Here is a 16,332-nt window from a genome sequence, read left to right as displayed (position 1 = left end):
AATATATTGTAATTCTAATATTATTTCATACTTTCAACAGGATGAAGTTAGAAAGTAACAAGTGGAAAGTAACATTTTATTTAATTCTGTATCTGTAATTATTTAATATTTGTTTCACTTAGATCCACTATTTGTTATAAGAGTCGAATGCTATAAAATAAATATCAAAGAAAAGCAGTTTTGTTTTACTCAAATGATTGCTGTCACGTTGGAAAGCTACCGGAAATCCATAGGGATCAAGCAGGTCAACGGGTTTCGTGTCACGGAAGTACCGATATCCGATTAAGGGGCAAGCCATTAGAAAAAGGGAAAACTTTTTTAGTCCAGAAGAATAAAAAAAAAAAAATGTGCCTCGATGATTTCACGCGATACCCGAAACTTTTCCGGGCAGTCGAGCAAAAACAACAGACAGAGCCGTCTGTCTCCCTTCGTACTATCGACTTTACAATAAAACTGGAAGAGCCATTGGCCGAAATCGCTCTTTTTTTTTTTCTTTCTTTCTTTCTTTATACAGTTTCGGAACGATGGTAAAGTATCGTATTTGCGATAAAGATAAGAAGCTCAAATGATATCCAACATTGTTCCATAAATGTCACGAAAGTGCGTGTCTGAAAAACTGAACTTAATTAGCGCGCATTGTTAAAGAAGCACAGAAGAGTATAAAAAACAATAAAAATACTTCAAATGTTATCATTTTTATCAAGAAAAACAATATGAGAATTGTAGTTTCTGCATTCAATAGCATATATTTTAATATCTTTTCTATGAATTATCTTTTTTTATTCGTGATATTCGTTCTGGAAAGCTAAATTGTTAATTCTGTGAAAAGTACAGCTAATAAACGGCAATTTGCAGGTTTATAAGCGTAACACGTATCTTGAAGTAAAATAATCGTTACAGTACAGTTATAACGTATTTGCATTGTGGCATCTACTCGAAGCTTTCACTCTACGGTTGAGTGGCCTCCACTTATCCTGCTGCCATCGCCTGTCTTCCTTGCCTTTAAGATACACGCTTGTTGTGGTACATTAACTAGCGTTGCTCATGTCCCTCTTTGCTCTAGTACGATTCATGAATTTCTAGGTTCGATAGATACTGATAAACTGATAAACGCAATCACGTTATAATCTTTATCTACTGTTACAATATTAAATTTAAATAAACTTGACAAAAATATCACAGGATAAAATTCGCATCACAAAAACAATTATGAAAATTTCGTATTGAGCAGCTATCATGCATATAATTAATAATGCAATCACGTGGCTATATTATACATACGTAATTATTAGTATCATATTATCATTGAATATTACCACGATTCATAAGAGGTCGATTTATCAAAAGATCTTTATCGAAAGGTATTCAAAGACCTTGTAGGTCAACGCGACAAGGTACAGGAGCGTTCACATGGAATGCATTTGTTTCCGGGAATAGCAAGATAAGGTTGGTACGTGGTTAAGGCGTATTTTTCATCGCTCATCGAGGAAACATCATGTACATCATAAGGATTATCAGGATCGTTTTAACGATATCCTCGAGGTTGAGATTTAGGATGATATTTGAACGAATTTTATATTTGAAACGAACCATTTCTCGTGTTCTTCGATCATGAAACGAAAAATATTGAATTAAGCACGAATACATGGTAATTTATTAACTAATTTTTTAACCTACTGTTCTTTTTCACAAAAAGCCCTTACCTTCCAACAAGGAATTAAATGAAATTAAAGAGAAATAAAAGTAATAATATTTGATATGTAATTTTATGGTTTCGTTTAAATTAATTACTTTACCTACATCTTTTTTATCTTTTTCCAAACAATATGTATAAATTATTGTGGAATTTAACGTATTCGGTCTGAAGGACATAACATTGTAGTATCGGTTACGTGATGCGTGTTTTTGATTTCGTGCTGTGGTCGTAAGTTGCACGACATTGCCACGATAAAAAGACGTTGATTTTATCTGAAGTAACAGTAAAAATAACTAAAGAGATATCACACAGACAAAAAGCAAAATAAAGAAGAAAGGAAAAGAATATCGTATTTTATTCCTGTTTCTTTCTTTAATTCGACAGTATGTATTTACTGTTTTTGCAAATTCAATATAAAAAATCTCAATATATTTTACGTAACAATAATAAAGAAACGTCCAAGGATAATAAGTTATATTTTTAAAGGGTTTTCCTTTTCTTTTTCTGTAATGTGACTTCTTTATGAAGTGATAGTCGGAGACCTTTACGAGGCAACTTCATAATCTTTCGTTCAATCTTCCTTTTCTTCTTTTTAATAACAACTTCGTTATCATTCTCAGAATGCTCATCGTCATCATTTTGACAAGACTCATCGTTATCATTTTGACAAGACTCATCGTCATCGTTTTGACAAGACTCATCGCCGTCATTTTGATGTAAATCATTATCATTATCATTGTTTATTTCTTGGGCGATTTTAGCCGAATCAGAAGAAGCGTTTAGAATACTTATGCTGTCACTCTTTTCTTCATCTTTGGAAAGTCCTTGATTCGCGTTTTTCCTTTTCCCGCGCTTTTTCCTCTTCCGTGTCGTATCTGCTTTCTCAAGATGTAATGCTTCTACTTCTTCTACTTCTCTGTTATTTAATGCAACGTTTCCTTTTCGTTTGTATTCTGGTAGTGGCACATCAAAGTTTCGTTCAAATACAGCAACAAAGAAACCATTGCACAAATCTATGTCAGAATTGGCATAAAGACATTTGTCTGAACAATTATATTTCTTCGAACTGAAGTTTAGCCAGTTTTCATTTAACAAATCCTTCATGGAAGAAAGCTTGTATGCGTCTTGTACATTTTCAAGAATTTCATCTATTACTTGCTCATTTTCTTCCGGACGAATAGAGCAAGTGCTATAAACAATCCTCTTCACATTCGGGAAATTTAATAAAGCGTGTCGCAAAATGAAAACTTGGAATGCTTGTAATTGTTTGAGGCGCTGTGGGTCACATTTTTCGTTGCCATGCACTATCCGTCTATCCAACATACCTATGATAAAAGAATTTTTTTAAAATTACAATAAACATTTTTATTTATATATGTGGAATACTCTACCTGAACCAGAGCATGTTGGGTCGACTAGAATGTATTCCACATTGCGATATTCATTTGGGTTCAAAATTAATGCATCTTTATTGACAGTTTCTACACAAGTGGCATTTGTTATTCTAACTTGTTCGCATAATGTTTTGTACCTTCGTTCATCAATTTCCACTGCGTAAATTTTTCTAGAAACATCATATATAATAGAATTATAGAATACTCGGTACAAAATAGCATAATAGGTCTCACCCTTTATTTCTCATTATTGCAGCTAAGTGAGATGATTTCATTCCAGGAGCTGCACATAGATCAAGTACTGTAGACCCTGGTTCTGGATTTAACAGTTGTGATGGAAGACAGCTAGCCTGAAGATATAAGAAAAATGGTTAAAATATTAATCGTCTATCATTTTTGATAAAAATTACCTTGTCTTGTAAAAGAATTTCTCCACTTTGATAACCAGGGTGATCGTAAAAAGTTGTGCCAGGTGGAAAAATAAGTAATTCCGAAATATGAAAATCCTGAATAAAATTTGGCTTTTTTAAATTTTTTATGACATTTAAATGCTCTACATAACTCTGACGTTTCGGCATGAAAGACCATCCCTCCTCTTGAAAATAAGATATCCCTTTTTCTAGTGACACTAATAAAGTGTTGATACGAACATATCTTGCTTTTTTTACTGAAAAAAATGAGATTCTTTTTTAGCAATCGCATGAAGGTAACTGATTTTATAATGGATATAAAGTAAAACTCGTAATTTCTTACTAAACTATTTATTGTTAAATACATAGTAAATTACTATATTTGCTACTGGCATTATTATATATGTACAATAATAATAAAAAATATAGAAATATATAAATCACACTTATTATATATAGTTACTACAAATATCAAATATATTATACACGTTATTAATATTAATATGTTATTAATATATATTAAAATATATATATTTATGTATATATGCAGAATAAATACATTTGTTTTAATATCTAATCAATTTTTTCATTTAAACTATCTTTAGAAGGTTGATCTGCAATTGCTTTGATCTCACTAGCATTATCAGGCTCATGAAGTGCCTGATAAACGTAACAAGCTATTATTAAATTTACTGTAATTACTGCAGCAAATACAGAAATGCAATTTGTTATGAATCTATCTATGTGAAATTCAACCTTCATAATATGCTGTACTCCAAAAAATGCAACAAATGGTAGAGTAAACATAGCAATGCTGTATAAGAACAATTTCGCCAATATAGCTACAAAAGTCATAACTGGTCCTTGATCTTTGTTCTGATCAAAAGAATTTTCTTTTTGATTTACTTTTTGTTGATTTTTATCCATATAAGAGAAAAGTCTTTTAATTCTAGGATGGCGGCTAGTAAGTATACGGTTGTTACGGATGATTAGAACCATCAATCTGGATATATAATTCTCTTACAAAGAAATTTACTTAATATATCTTAGATTTGAGATCAGATGTGGTTATTAATTTTCCTGCACACGAATGGCCCATTTCTGTAAACATAATATGCATTCATTGGTAAGTAAATACAATATATTTTACCTGTTTTATGAGGTTTCCGAAGCGCATCAATGTTACTATTTCTTAATTCTTCTCGAAATTTTTGTTCATACGCAAGTATAGTTTGAGCAGGTTTACATTCAGTTTTCAAGGCCTTCTTCCCCCAAAGTAATTCTGTTATCAGGACTTTTGCTAACCACGGTTGCAAACGAGGTTCATTCACTAATATATTTGTTTTCTTTATAAGATGATCTAACTGCTCTTCTCTTTGCAATGTATTGAGGCATAAAGAATATATCGCGGATACATTCTATATTATTAAATAAAAAGGTAACATTATTATTTGAGAATAACATAAATAAATATGCACTCTTTCGAAAACCATGTGACTATGATACTCCGAAATGAGAAAAGTGATCAGTTATTCGATGAATTCAAAATAGTTATATATTCGGTAAATTTTTCTATAGTTTAATTATTTCATTTTGCTTTTCTTTTAATATGTTTATTAGATATTAACTTACAGGATGTTTTTGTCCGTAAATCAATGATTTAAGACTACCACCATTCTCACGAACCTCCTGAACAATCTTAGCAGCAGATTTATAAAGTCTTGGTACTTTGATGGAATGTACGAATCCGCTGGTCATGTTATCGCATCAGAAGATTGTACTTTGTAATATCAAATTTAATTTTGATCACTTACTATTCGATTAATTACTGGCTTCTATATAGATATGTGTTTCGTGCACGCAAGACGAAATAGAATAATGTCCGCCATGTCATTAGAAGATGCGCACAATCTACCAAACACGTTGTAAGTATAGCATGAAAAGAAAAAATCGTCTTCACTAAAAACCAAATTTAAATATGTAATGTATCCTTAAAAATAGATTTATTATTATTTCTTACAATTTTATCGCAAATAAATTCGATATTAATAGTTCGCATTTATTTAAAATTATTACTTAAAATTTATTTTAAAATTACTGAAACAATTTCTGACTTCAATGATTCTAATAAAAATTAAATTTTTAAAAGAGTGTACAATTTTCAAATTGTAATATACTTATATATGTATGAATCATTTAATGTTACTGATAAATACATAGCAGTTATAAGGAAAATGAGATGATATTTAAAAATAAGCCTTCATTTGTACAGAATGTCACGTGTTTGTTACCACTAGTACAATCAGTTCACACGTGAATTTATTTTAACGTACTTCGATCTAATCTCTAATTCGTTAGATACTTTGCAATTACGAAATGTTATTCATTGTTTTGTGTACGATTAAAAACATATTCAACTAGAAATATGATATCAGGAAAGTCCTAACTATTAACGGTAAGATGACAATTTTCTTGGACTAAATGAAATTTTATTATAGGTTAGATTTCGACGAATGATCGAAAAGTGTATTTTCAACTTTTTCATTAATTAGTTTTTATTTTCCTTTAATAGAGGTGTTTGAATTATAAATAAGTGGTATTTATTATTGCATTAACGTGCTTCGTAATGCGTGATTTTATTTTAAAAGTGAAATATAAAGACGTAGAAAGATCTGTTGCAATCATTTTGTATGAAACGTATATTTCAAATCGTCAGAATTTATAAATATCACAATTGATATAAGTAACGACTTAAGTAATTCATTCAATATGAGAATCAAAACATTTCGTTGTGTAATTTATTTATGACTTATAAAAAAGATCGATTAAAATTATTCCTTTGAATATTTTGCACAATATATAAATTATATTCTCTATTAATACTAATTTTAATATAAAAATGTTATCACGTGATGATAAATTGTTCTAGAAGATTTGGAAGCATTGATTTAACGGAGACATTCAAACTTTCATCTCATTTATATTACAACAAAGGACACTTCAATGACTAAAGACAAAAAGGTTTTATTGCCTTGTATATTACATTGCTTTATAATGCTTATTATGTGTGATACATTTCATATAGTTAATCATACGTGTATACATTGCACACAAGTGTTTGGGACTTTTAAATGTAAACGTTTATCTCATTAGAAGCATATAAATTTCAATACCGAAATGTGTATAGTATTTTGATATGTCACATTGTATTGTTCTTAATATATTAAAATTTCTTTGTGCTATATTATAATGTTATCTTTCTTTTATTTATTTATTTTTTTTTTTGTCTAATGTTCATATTTAAATAATTAGTTAAAGTATCACAATGTTGCTTATTATATGTGTTTTGTTATATATATTTAGTAAGTGCCTTATGATTCTATGTAACTGTACATAAAATGTATATCTAATCATGTAGATAGAAATTGTTCTTAGAAGGTATTTAATTATTGCTTTTTTTATGATTTCAGTTGATCCTGCATGCTGTGCACTGCATCATCGTTCTGCCTAAAGTATTGCACTGTATTTTTTCTTACTTTGCCAAACATATTACTTACACAATAAAGTAAATTACAAACTATGGCTGCCTACATCAATCGCACAATGTCCATGATTGGAGGAGACAGCCACTTGAGATCGACAGATATACGAACTGATAATTCTCCCCTTCAGATTTTTGTTAAAGCCAAGAAAAAGATCAATGATATATTTTCGGAAATAGAAGACTATGTGCAGGACACTGTAGGATTTATGAAATGTAAGTAATTCATTTGAAATATAGAAGATTTTGAATATGAAAATATGATCTTAGAAAGATTAAATTATGATATTAAACCATTTTTACTAAAATTATTTTTATAGCATTGCAAGCTGAACATAATATTGTCACTGCAGAAGAAGCACAAAAAATTAATAGTTATGTTGATAAGGTTCGTGCAATTAGAGATGTACTTAAAAGGGATCATATGAAAGTTGCATTTTTTGGAAGGTATATTGTTAGAATTATTACTAAAAAGTATTAGCCATATCTGAATTATATATCTTACAAAATATTACAGAACTAGCAATGGAAAGAGTACAGTTATTAACGCAATGTTACGTGATAAAATTTTACCAAGTGGCATAGGACATACAACAAATTGCTTCTTACAAGTTGAAGGTTCAGATAATGGTGAAGCTTACTTGATTACAGAAGGAACCACTGAGAAACAGCCTGTTCAATCAGTTGGTCAATTAGGTCATGCTCTCTGCAAAGAAAAGTTATGTGAAAGTCATTTAGTGAGAATATTTTGGCCGAAAGAAAAATGTTTGCTATTAAGAGATGATGTAGTATTTGTCGACAGTCCTGGAGTAGATGTGACACCAAATCTGGATGAGTGGATTGACAAACATTGTTTGGATGCAGATGTTTTTGTGCTTGTGGCTAATGCTGAATCTACTTTAATGGTGACAGTATGTATCCACTTTTGTTGAATTTTATACCATTTTACTTCTAGTTGTATGTACTTATAACAGTCTAATTGCAGGAAAAGAACTTTTTTCACAAAGTATCTACAAAATTATCTAAACCAAATATCTTCATTTTAAATAATAGATGGGATGCATCTGCTTCAGAACCAGAATTTTTCGAACAGGTATGTGTTATATAAATTTATAGAAACAGATATTATGTAAATATAAGTTTAATAATATAGGATTATAAAGTCATTAAAAAAGTATTTTTAAATATACTTCATTAAAAGTAAATTGTTTATTGTATAAAAAGATTCTGAATTTTTTTTTTATTAAAGCTGGTACTACATATTATTTCAAAATCCATTTGCACATAAACAATTTAATATTAGTGTATTCAAAACTATATGTGTGAAGCACAAATTTTTTTTAATAAGTAGCTGTATGCAGTGGCAGCTTTACTTAAATAATTCATGTAATACCCCATTTATCCTTTAGCTGGTCAAAGAGCAGAAGGAGGTAAGTTATTCTATTTGGTAAATTTTAAGTATAGTGGAACTCATATTTCCTGATTGTAAGATATTTCTTTCTGAGAAAGATATATATAACTTTAATTATAAGTAAAGTCGATGGTGCACTATGCAAGAGACACAATGTGCACAAATTTTGTAGCATGGAAAATTACTCGTTAAAATTAAGTTAAATAGAATCTTCTTTTAACAATGCAATAAGTTACATCAATTCTGTGCTTATAGTATGTGATAGAAACTTGACTATGTGCTTCTTGCTTTTTATATTATTTTTACAATTTATAATGTAACTTATGTTTATTTACAATTTACATTTGTGTAGGTAAGAGCACAACATCAAGAGCGGGCTGTCGATTTCTTGTCAAGAGAATTAAAAGTTTATACACCCAAAGATGCTGAAGAGCGAGTTTTCTTCGTTTCAGCAAAAGAAACTCTTCAAGCTCGTATGCAAGAACAACGTGGTCAACCTGCTCATAGTAAGACACATGGTTTCTTTATTTATGGTTTGTATTAATTATTTATTTTTAATATTTTTGAAACTTTTTGTAGATGGTGCACTAGCAGAAGGATTTCAAAATCGATATTTCGAATTTCAAGATTTCGAACGAAAATTTGAAGAATGTATTTCAAAGTCTGCTGTGAAAACGAAATTTGAACAGCATTCTCAACGTGGAAAACATATTGCTATGTAAATAACTTATTATCTGTTTTACTCTATCTAAATATTTATTTTTCAGTGCATAAAATCAAATATACTTTCTTCAGGGAAATACGACAAACTCTAGATGAAATACTAGATAGGGCACAAAGAATGAAAAGTGAACAATTGTATATTAAGAAAGATGTCCATGATAAATTAAATTATATGGAACAACAATTAATGTTGCTGACTCAAGAAATGAAGGACAAAATTCATCACATGGTGGAGGATGTAGAACAAAGAGTGTCTAAAGCTCTGAGCGAAGAAATTCGTAGATTAGCTGTACTTATTGATGAATTCAGTGTTCCGTTCCATACCGACCCACTAGTTCTAAATGTATATAAACGGGAACTTCATACACACGTAGAAAATGGCTTAGGTATTATTGTTTTTTTAATTTATTCACCATATCTTTATTTTATAAAATTTGTAACTTTATAATTTTATATAGGTTCCAACTTAAGAGCAAGACTCAGCACCGCGTTGGCATTGAATATTGAAAACTCTCAAAGAGAAATGACAGAACGAATGGCAAATTTATTGCCAGAGAATAAGAGACAAATGTCTCTAAACATTTTACCAAGACGAGAACCATTCGAAATTTTGTACAGATTAAATTGTGACAATCTATGCGCAGATTTTCACGAAGATTTAGAATTTCGATTTTCTTGGGGAATTACAGCCATAATTAATAGATTTGCCGGAAGACAGGGAAGGAAGTTAACCATTGCTAATTATCCACAGGAAGTAAGATAATTTATTCGATAGTACAAAATACTTTTATAATAATAAAATTGTTATTTAATCTGTATATTTGTAGATACCACCAGCAATCATGTCTCCTACAGAAAGCGTTGATTCTATAAAATTTATGTCAAGTACTCCAAACCATCAACCAAGATCAGATGATTTGTCATTGGCTACTAGAATCGCAATAGCATCTATAACATCTCAAGGAACTATGGGAGGACTTATAGTTGCTGGATTTGTAAGTATATTACACAATAAAAACAACTATTTTATTGAGGAATGAAATCTATTTTACTGAAATTGTTTGCTTAAGATGTTGAAAACAATTGGTTGGAGACTTATAGCGGTAACCGGTGCTATTTATGGTGCTCTATATCTCTATGAACGATTAACATGGACTAATAAAGCAAAAGAACGTGAATTTAAACGTCAGTATGCATCTCATGCTACAAAAAAGTTGAAACTAATAGTGGATCTCACGTCTGCGAATTGCAGTCATCAAGTACAACAGTGAGTTTTATTTTATTTTATTGAATTATTATTACTTTTACTTTATCGCAAAATTAATTTTAATATTATTTATATATAATTGCAGAGAGCTATCTAGCACCTTTGCACGTCTGTGCCATTTAGTAGATGAAACAACGTCCGAAATGGATACCGAATTAAAAAATGTTGCAAGTACAATACGAATACTAGAGGAAGCAACTAGTAGTGCTAAGGTTTTACGAAATAAGGCTAATTATTTAACAAACGAGCTCGATTTATTCAATGCAGCATATTTAAAGTCATTAAATTAAGTATTGAATGTCATTTTTAAGAAATATGAGTCACGAAAAATTGATGAACATCACTGTTTCAGAAAATATGTCTATGCATGTATGGTAATTAATACAACTTATCAATGTACTAATCAATGTATGTGTGGATATATTTCCCGAAACAATGATTTATGCATATAGAAGGAATGTTTTTACTAAAACATTGAATTTTTTGTAATTTAGAAAAGATAATTTGTTTTTAGAGGGAATAGCACAAAATGTCTTACATCAATAGACTTCCAACAAATTTTTTAATTTTTTTCTTTTTTTTATAATTTATTTCATCAAACAAATCATGCTAAAAAAAGATCTTTTTGCAAATACAGCGCGTGTTTTGAAATATGAAATCGAAGTACATATTGATTTATACTCAAATCTATTACAGAGATATAATTGAATCTTACTTATGTAGTAAATAAAATAATGAAATTAGATTTATTAGATTATACTTATAAAAGACCTTATGTTATTATATAAATAAAAGGTTGTTCATTGAGTAAGAATTATGTTCGTGTTTATTGATTGTTCTCTGCAGTGTGGTCATACAAATATAGGACAAGTTTATCTCATCGTAGAAAGATATATTAAGTGTAAACGAAACGCATGACCGAAAGAACATAACCTCGTAAAACATGTGTGAAGCTCTGAAATGACTCGAATGTATAATTACGTTCAAATAAAACAGTGGAACTATGCAACCCGATTGTTTAGTGCTGTAAGTTCCTCATTCAGTATATCATTCCAATTATTGTCAATTCAGTGAACATTCATTATTTTCATTTTAATTAGAAGGTATCTTCTAACCTAAAAGCTCCTGTACAGGCTGATTTAATCGGACCGCCTGATCCGGTTTCGAATTTAAGGCCGATCATTTTTGCAAAATCTGAGGATGAAAGCCTGCTAGAAAAGAAATTCAGAGAAGCCAGAGAAGACACGCAAATTTGGAATCAAAATTTTTGGACGGAACATAATAGTACCTTCATAGAGGTGTAACATAATTCTTACATAATGTCATTATGAAATATGTTTCAAATTTTAATTTATTGAATGTATTATAGGAACGTAAGCAATTTCAAGAAACTCTAAAAGCACAAGGGAAAACGTCAATTACTGCGGATGATATGTCAGTGTTTTATAAAGAATTTTTAGATAAAAATTGGCAGATGCACTTAAATTATAATATCGCATGGTATAAAAGAAATGTTAAATTACTATTCCTTGAGATCAGAGTAAGGATATCTAAATTAAAATTTAGATAATTTACAGTATTAATCATTATCATTATACATAGTATATTGTACAAATTTACAATGTAACGTTGTATTTATGTTTTATTTGTAAGTTGTCAGAAGCAGAATATATATATTACAATATAAATAAATATTAGTGAATATTTATTCATATATAATTCTATTGAGTATATTAAAAAACTTCATAATCACATAAACAATTACAACTAAATTTAATTGTCTGCATACTACATAATTATTTCTTTTTTAAATAATTCTCATGTTATTCTGACAAATTTGATTCTTCAAACATCCTATCTCATGTTCTCTTTCCTCAATAATCAATGCCATGTACCTGTGTTGCTGTTTTTCACAAATGAGTCTCTTTTTATATTCTTTCATAGATTGATGCAACTTTTGATAAGCAAATTTTGCAAGTGCTATTGCCTTCTGTTTCTCTTTTTTTAAATAATCTATTTCAACTATAAGTGTTCTACATTTTTCACATTGCGATAAATATACCTTGCTTAATTTGGTATCATTCTCATTCAATGTTATTTGCAAAGATTCATTTTTTTCTCTTTCTTTGTGTAATTCATCTTTAAGCTCATTAAATTCGGAAGCAACTTGCTGAACCATCACTTCACTGTCATGTAATAACTAATAAAGATAGATATTTGTTAATACAACATTTTAATTTAAATTTAAAATTATTTTAATAAATTTACTTTAATGGATATAAAACCTTCTTTTGTTTTGAAATTGTTTTATTTTGTTCCTCTATAATTTTGTCTTTTATTCTCAATTCAGATAAATGATTTTCCTTGAAAGTTTCTAATTCTTGTTTCAGCTGGTTACAAGTCGTTGTTTCTTCACATAAACAATATTGCAAATGATCTATTTTCTCCTCCATTTCTTTAAAAGTAGAGTTACTTGATTGTAACATATTTTTCATCTCTGATATCTCAATATTCTGCCAATATAACTTAAATTAGTATAAAATCATAATTCGATGTTTGTTATTGAATTTACCTTTTGAGATAATTCTTCATTTCTTTCATGTATGCTATGTAATTGACTATTACATATACCACTTACTTCACATATTCGTCTCTTTTGTATATTAATTACGTTTGTAAGTTCTAAAATCATATTCATAAATTCTGCTCTCTCTCTATTTAAAGCATTTTCTTTTTCTTTTACAGCATGTTTCATTCTATTCACTTCTTTTTTGACCTCCTCACACCTTGTATGATTGAAGCATGCATTTAATATCTAAAGTGATTCTTAGATTACATTTTAAAGAAACAAGAAACAATACCCATATTCATGTTAAAAATTATTTGAAATTACCTTTTAGATTCATCCTCTGATAAAGATTGTAATTTGCTCTTTAAATTGTCACGTTCTTGCGACAGATCTGTATTTTTATGTGCAACTTCGATTATCTGTTGCTGAAAAGATAATTATTTTACTATTAATAAAAATTATTCTTTTCTCAAGTACATACTTGTAATTTTGAAATCTCTTTTAATAATTCATCCCTATCTGTTTTGACTAAATCCGCTTGATTTTTTGATTGTTTCACTAAGCCCATTGCAACATTTCTTTGTTCTTCAGCTGTTACTAATACATCTTTTAAACAAGCTGCCCTTTGTTCACTACCTTCTTTCAAACAATTTAGGCTACAAGTTAAAGATTTCAATCTTTTTTCAAGTTCTTTAGTGCGTTTTTTTTCAGTTAAAAGATCCTATAAATTACGTATTATATGAATTTAAAGAGACAAAAAGTTATTATTTTTAATAAAACCTTTTGAATTCTTTCGAAAATTTTCTTGTCTTTTGCACAAATATCTTCTATAATCGAATCAATTTTTCCTAATTCATTTGAAATGCTTTCATCTATTTCTATTTGAAATGTTTCCTGCTTTGCTGCTTCATTCTGCACATAATTTGTGCCCAAACTATTTATACTTAATTCAGTGTGAATATTATCTTTTGTTGGGATGGTTTGCTCGCTTTTCTCTTCGTATGTATCAATTATTTTGTCTTGAGTATACATTTTATAAAATTGTGAAGTTAAGTCTACTTGATCAGATTTACTTTGTTTCTCTGGTTCTTTCAACTCTTTACCAATTGCATCATTCATTGTATTAACTTCATCCTTCAAATCTGTATGAAATAATAAACAATTTTGTATTAACAACATGTTCATGCATACTATCTTTTGCATGGATTAGTGATACTGATATACCTTCAGTTGATGGAACCTTCTTATAAAAACATAATTTTTTGCGTGTTTTGCATGTTATAACATTACACGGTATTCTCTTTTTAATACTATCATGTGATATACAATCTTCAGTGCAGTTGAACCTATTGCATTGGTCTTTTAAAGACAAAATTTTGTGGGCACAGTGACAATATTTAGCAATGTTATTGTATACATTACACTGTATAAAATATAATTTTTCCTACATTATTATTTTCCTGGATCAATTTATGTTTTATCTTATATTTACTTTTTTACATGTTGTTGTGGGATACACACTACATTCTCCATCCATCTTTTGCAATTTAGAAATAATTAAGAGCTGTCTATTCAAGGCATCAAGTCGCGTTGAAATATTGTACATTCCAGATTTTAATTAACACTTTAGAAATATTTATCATAATATTAATTTATATCTTTTTTGTAGATTTTAAATTACTGACATTTAAATAGGTAATGTAATAAATGATACACATGAAACTATTAGGCATTCGTCTTGCATATAGATTGTCTTATTTTTTTATTTTGTATAATTTTTCGATTCATATATCATAGATGAACGTGTACAAAATTTACTTTTGAACAAATATTATGATATTCTTTCAAGAAACAAGGAATTAAAAAGTAACACACAAAATGCAAAATAATGGTAGTGGACAATTACTAACAAAAAAGGTAGATATTTTTAAATGCCATTATTTGTACAATGTATTGCCGTTACTTAGAGTTGTTTAAGCAAAAGAGATCGCATTATATATCGTGGAATAGTTTATTCCTTTGGGGATTTGGATTATGGATAGCTTTATGTACAAGCAATATATATCATTCAGTCATTTCAAAACAACAAGGTAAATATTACGTTCTGTATAATAAATTTATTTAACATAATAGCTTTCGTGCAGTTACGTTATTTTACTTATAAAATTCAGATCTTGAAGTTGTGTATAATATTTCGACAAAAACGGAGGCTATAGAAGAAATGTTACACATTACAAAAGCAAATTATATATACTGTAACATGATAATAATGTTAAAAAATACTGTACTCCAATATGTTTATGTTTTTGTATCTATATCTTTCGTAATACTTTTCGCATGTTCATATAGCGATTTCCTTAAAAAAGCGATAAAAATATGGAATAATGTGTAAGTAAAAAGTTTGTATCGTAGAAGATGAATGATAAATGATAATTATGTTTTCAATATTGATGGATTTTCATAGGATGTGCAACTTTTACTCAGCTATCTTTTATTTCACAACTTTCGTAAGAAGTCGTAACAAAAATATTTTTAATAAAAGCGATTCAAATAAAAGTGTCTCTGCTATATTAGAAGCTAAATTGATGCCAACTTTTATGATAAGTACAAAATATTTAAAAACAGAATTGAGTTGTGATGAAGAAGAAGATAAATGGACTGTGGTAAAAAACAAAAATAAAAATATATTGGATACAAATATAAATATTATTCAAAGTGAAATTATTTTTAGTAGTTATACATTATTGTTTTTCAACAATTATGAACTTTATCAATACTTCAATAATCAACGTCTAAAAAATCATTTATTAACGAACTATTTCGTACGTCAAGATTCAGAACATATAAGGAGTAATTTAAAAACTTCAAATAAGTATAGAAGAAATAATAATACTTTGCCAAAGCAAGTCATACAAAGAGGCATTGTTAGCTCCTCACCGGAATTTAAAAAATTCATAGCAAATTTAAAAACATCTCAATTTTTTTACCCATGCATGTTAGAAGTATCTGTAAATTATATGATTCGTATAAAATCAATAAAATAAAACAATATTTTTATTTGTACAAACGTTTTCATTTTAAGTTTTTATAATATAAATATACAATAAGAAAACAGAATTCTGTTAAACAGAAAACAGAATGCTAATAATCTTATATTTTCTATTATCCAATATGTGGTACATATTATAACAAATTTTTTCATGAAAATTATGTTCTTGGAAAGTATACAAAAACACATGTTAGTTAATAATAATTTAAAAAATTACTTTTTTTATTATATAAAATATCTTTAAAAATTTTTATTAAAGTAAAGTAATTTAT

The 16,332-nt window shown here is 28.6% G+C and overlaps 5 protein-coding genes across 11 annotated transcripts; 2 read left to right on the top strand and 3 right to left on the bottom strand.

The window, feature by feature from the left end:
• Positions 1 to 1,747: 1,747 nt before the first annotated feature.
• On the bottom strand, positions 1,748 to 5,258 carry Nsun5 (Nop2/Sun-like domain containing protein 5). Its single transcript, XM_072020654.1, has 6 exons — positions 5,133 to 5,258; positions 4,651 to 4,918; positions 3,501 to 3,757; positions 3,325 to 3,440; positions 3,088 to 3,260; positions 1,748 to 3,021 (listed from the first exon to the last, which is right to left on the bottom strand). The coding sequence occupies exons 1-6, from the start codon at positions 5,256 to 5,258 to the stop codon at positions 2,177 to 2,179; spliced, it is 1,785 nt and encodes a 594-aa protein (XP_071876755.1). The 3' UTR covers positions 1,748 to 2,176.
• Positions 3,951 to 4,601, bottom strand: LOC141445928 (uncharacterized). The gene has a single exon (XM_074112135.1). It carries the CDS (start codon positions 4,497 to 4,499, stop codon positions 4,074 to 4,076), a length of 426 nt encoding a protein of 141 aa, XP_073968236.1. The 5' UTR covers positions 4,500 to 4,601; the 3' UTR covers positions 3,951 to 4,073.
• Positions 5,259 to 5,283: 25 nt separating the features above from the next.
• On the top strand, positions 5,284 to 11,456 carry Marf (Mitochondrial assembly regulatory factor). Of its 5 annotated transcripts, none has more exons than XM_072020638.1 (14): positions 5,788 to 5,955; positions 6,433 to 6,521; positions 6,971 to 7,257; positions 7,362 to 7,488; positions 7,559 to 7,952; positions 8,027 to 8,134; positions 8,451 to 8,471; positions 8,805 to 8,958; positions 9,032 to 9,170; positions 9,248 to 9,561; positions 9,634 to 9,929; positions 10,003 to 10,170; positions 10,246 to 10,442; positions 10,528 to 11,456. In XM_072020638.1, the coding sequence occupies exons 3-14, from the start codon at positions 7,080 to 7,082 to the stop codon at positions 10,730 to 10,732; spliced, it is 2,301 nt and encodes a 766-aa protein (XP_071876739.1). In that variant the 5' UTR covers positions 5,788 to 5,955; positions 6,433 to 6,521; positions 6,971 to 7,079; the 3' UTR covers positions 10,733 to 11,456. The 5 variants fall into 5 exon arrangements, with proteins under 5 accessions (XP_071876740.1, XP_071876739.1, XP_071876738.1 ...); XM_072020637.1 differs by having other exon boundaries at positions 6,430 to 6,521; XM_072020639.1 differs by lacking the exons at positions 5,788 to 5,955; positions 6,433 to 6,521 and adding an exon at positions 5,284 to 5,425.
• Positions 11,338 to 12,134, top strand: Coa8 (Cytochrome c oxidase assembly factor 8). Its single transcript, XM_072020675.1, has 3 exons — positions 11,338 to 11,468; positions 11,543 to 11,740; positions 11,812 to 12,134. The coding sequence occupies exons 1-3, from the start codon at positions 11,403 to 11,405 to the stop codon at positions 12,010 to 12,012; spliced, it is 465 nt and encodes a 154-aa protein (XP_071876776.1). The 5' UTR covers positions 11,338 to 11,402; the 3' UTR covers positions 12,013 to 12,134.
• Positions 12,135 to 12,173: 39 nt separating this feature from the next.
• LOC139996335 (uncharacterized) lies at positions 12,174 to 14,827 on the bottom strand. Of its 3 annotated transcripts, none has more exons than XM_072020667.1 (5): positions 14,504 to 14,827; positions 13,336 to 13,436; positions 13,015 to 13,228; positions 12,728 to 12,955; positions 12,174 to 12,642 (listed from the first exon to the last, which is right to left on the bottom strand). In XM_072020667.1, the coding sequence occupies exons 1-5, from the start codon at positions 14,615 to 14,617 to the stop codon at positions 12,250 to 12,252; spliced, it is 1,050 nt and encodes a 349-aa protein (XP_071876768.1). In that variant the 5' UTR covers positions 14,618 to 14,827; the 3' UTR covers positions 12,174 to 12,249. The 3 variants fall into 3 exon arrangements, with proteins under 3 accessions (XP_071876768.1, XP_071876770.1, XP_071876769.1); XM_072020669.1 differs by having other exon boundaries at positions 13,081 to 13,228; XM_072020668.1 differs by lacking the exon at positions 14,504 to 14,827 and adding an exon at positions 13,493 to 14,240.
• Positions 14,828 to 16,332: the final 1,505 nt, after the last annotated feature.

This window comes from Bombus fervidus, chromosome 17, assembly GCF_041682495.2.
Source record: "Bombus fervidus isolate BK054 chromosome 17, iyBomFerv1, whole genome shotgun sequence".
NCBI lineage: Eukaryota > Metazoa > Arthropoda > Insecta > Hymenoptera > Apidae > Bombus > Bombus fervidus.
Note: the sequence above shows the minus strand (reverse complement) of the source record. Positions and strands in the feature narration are given on the sequence as shown.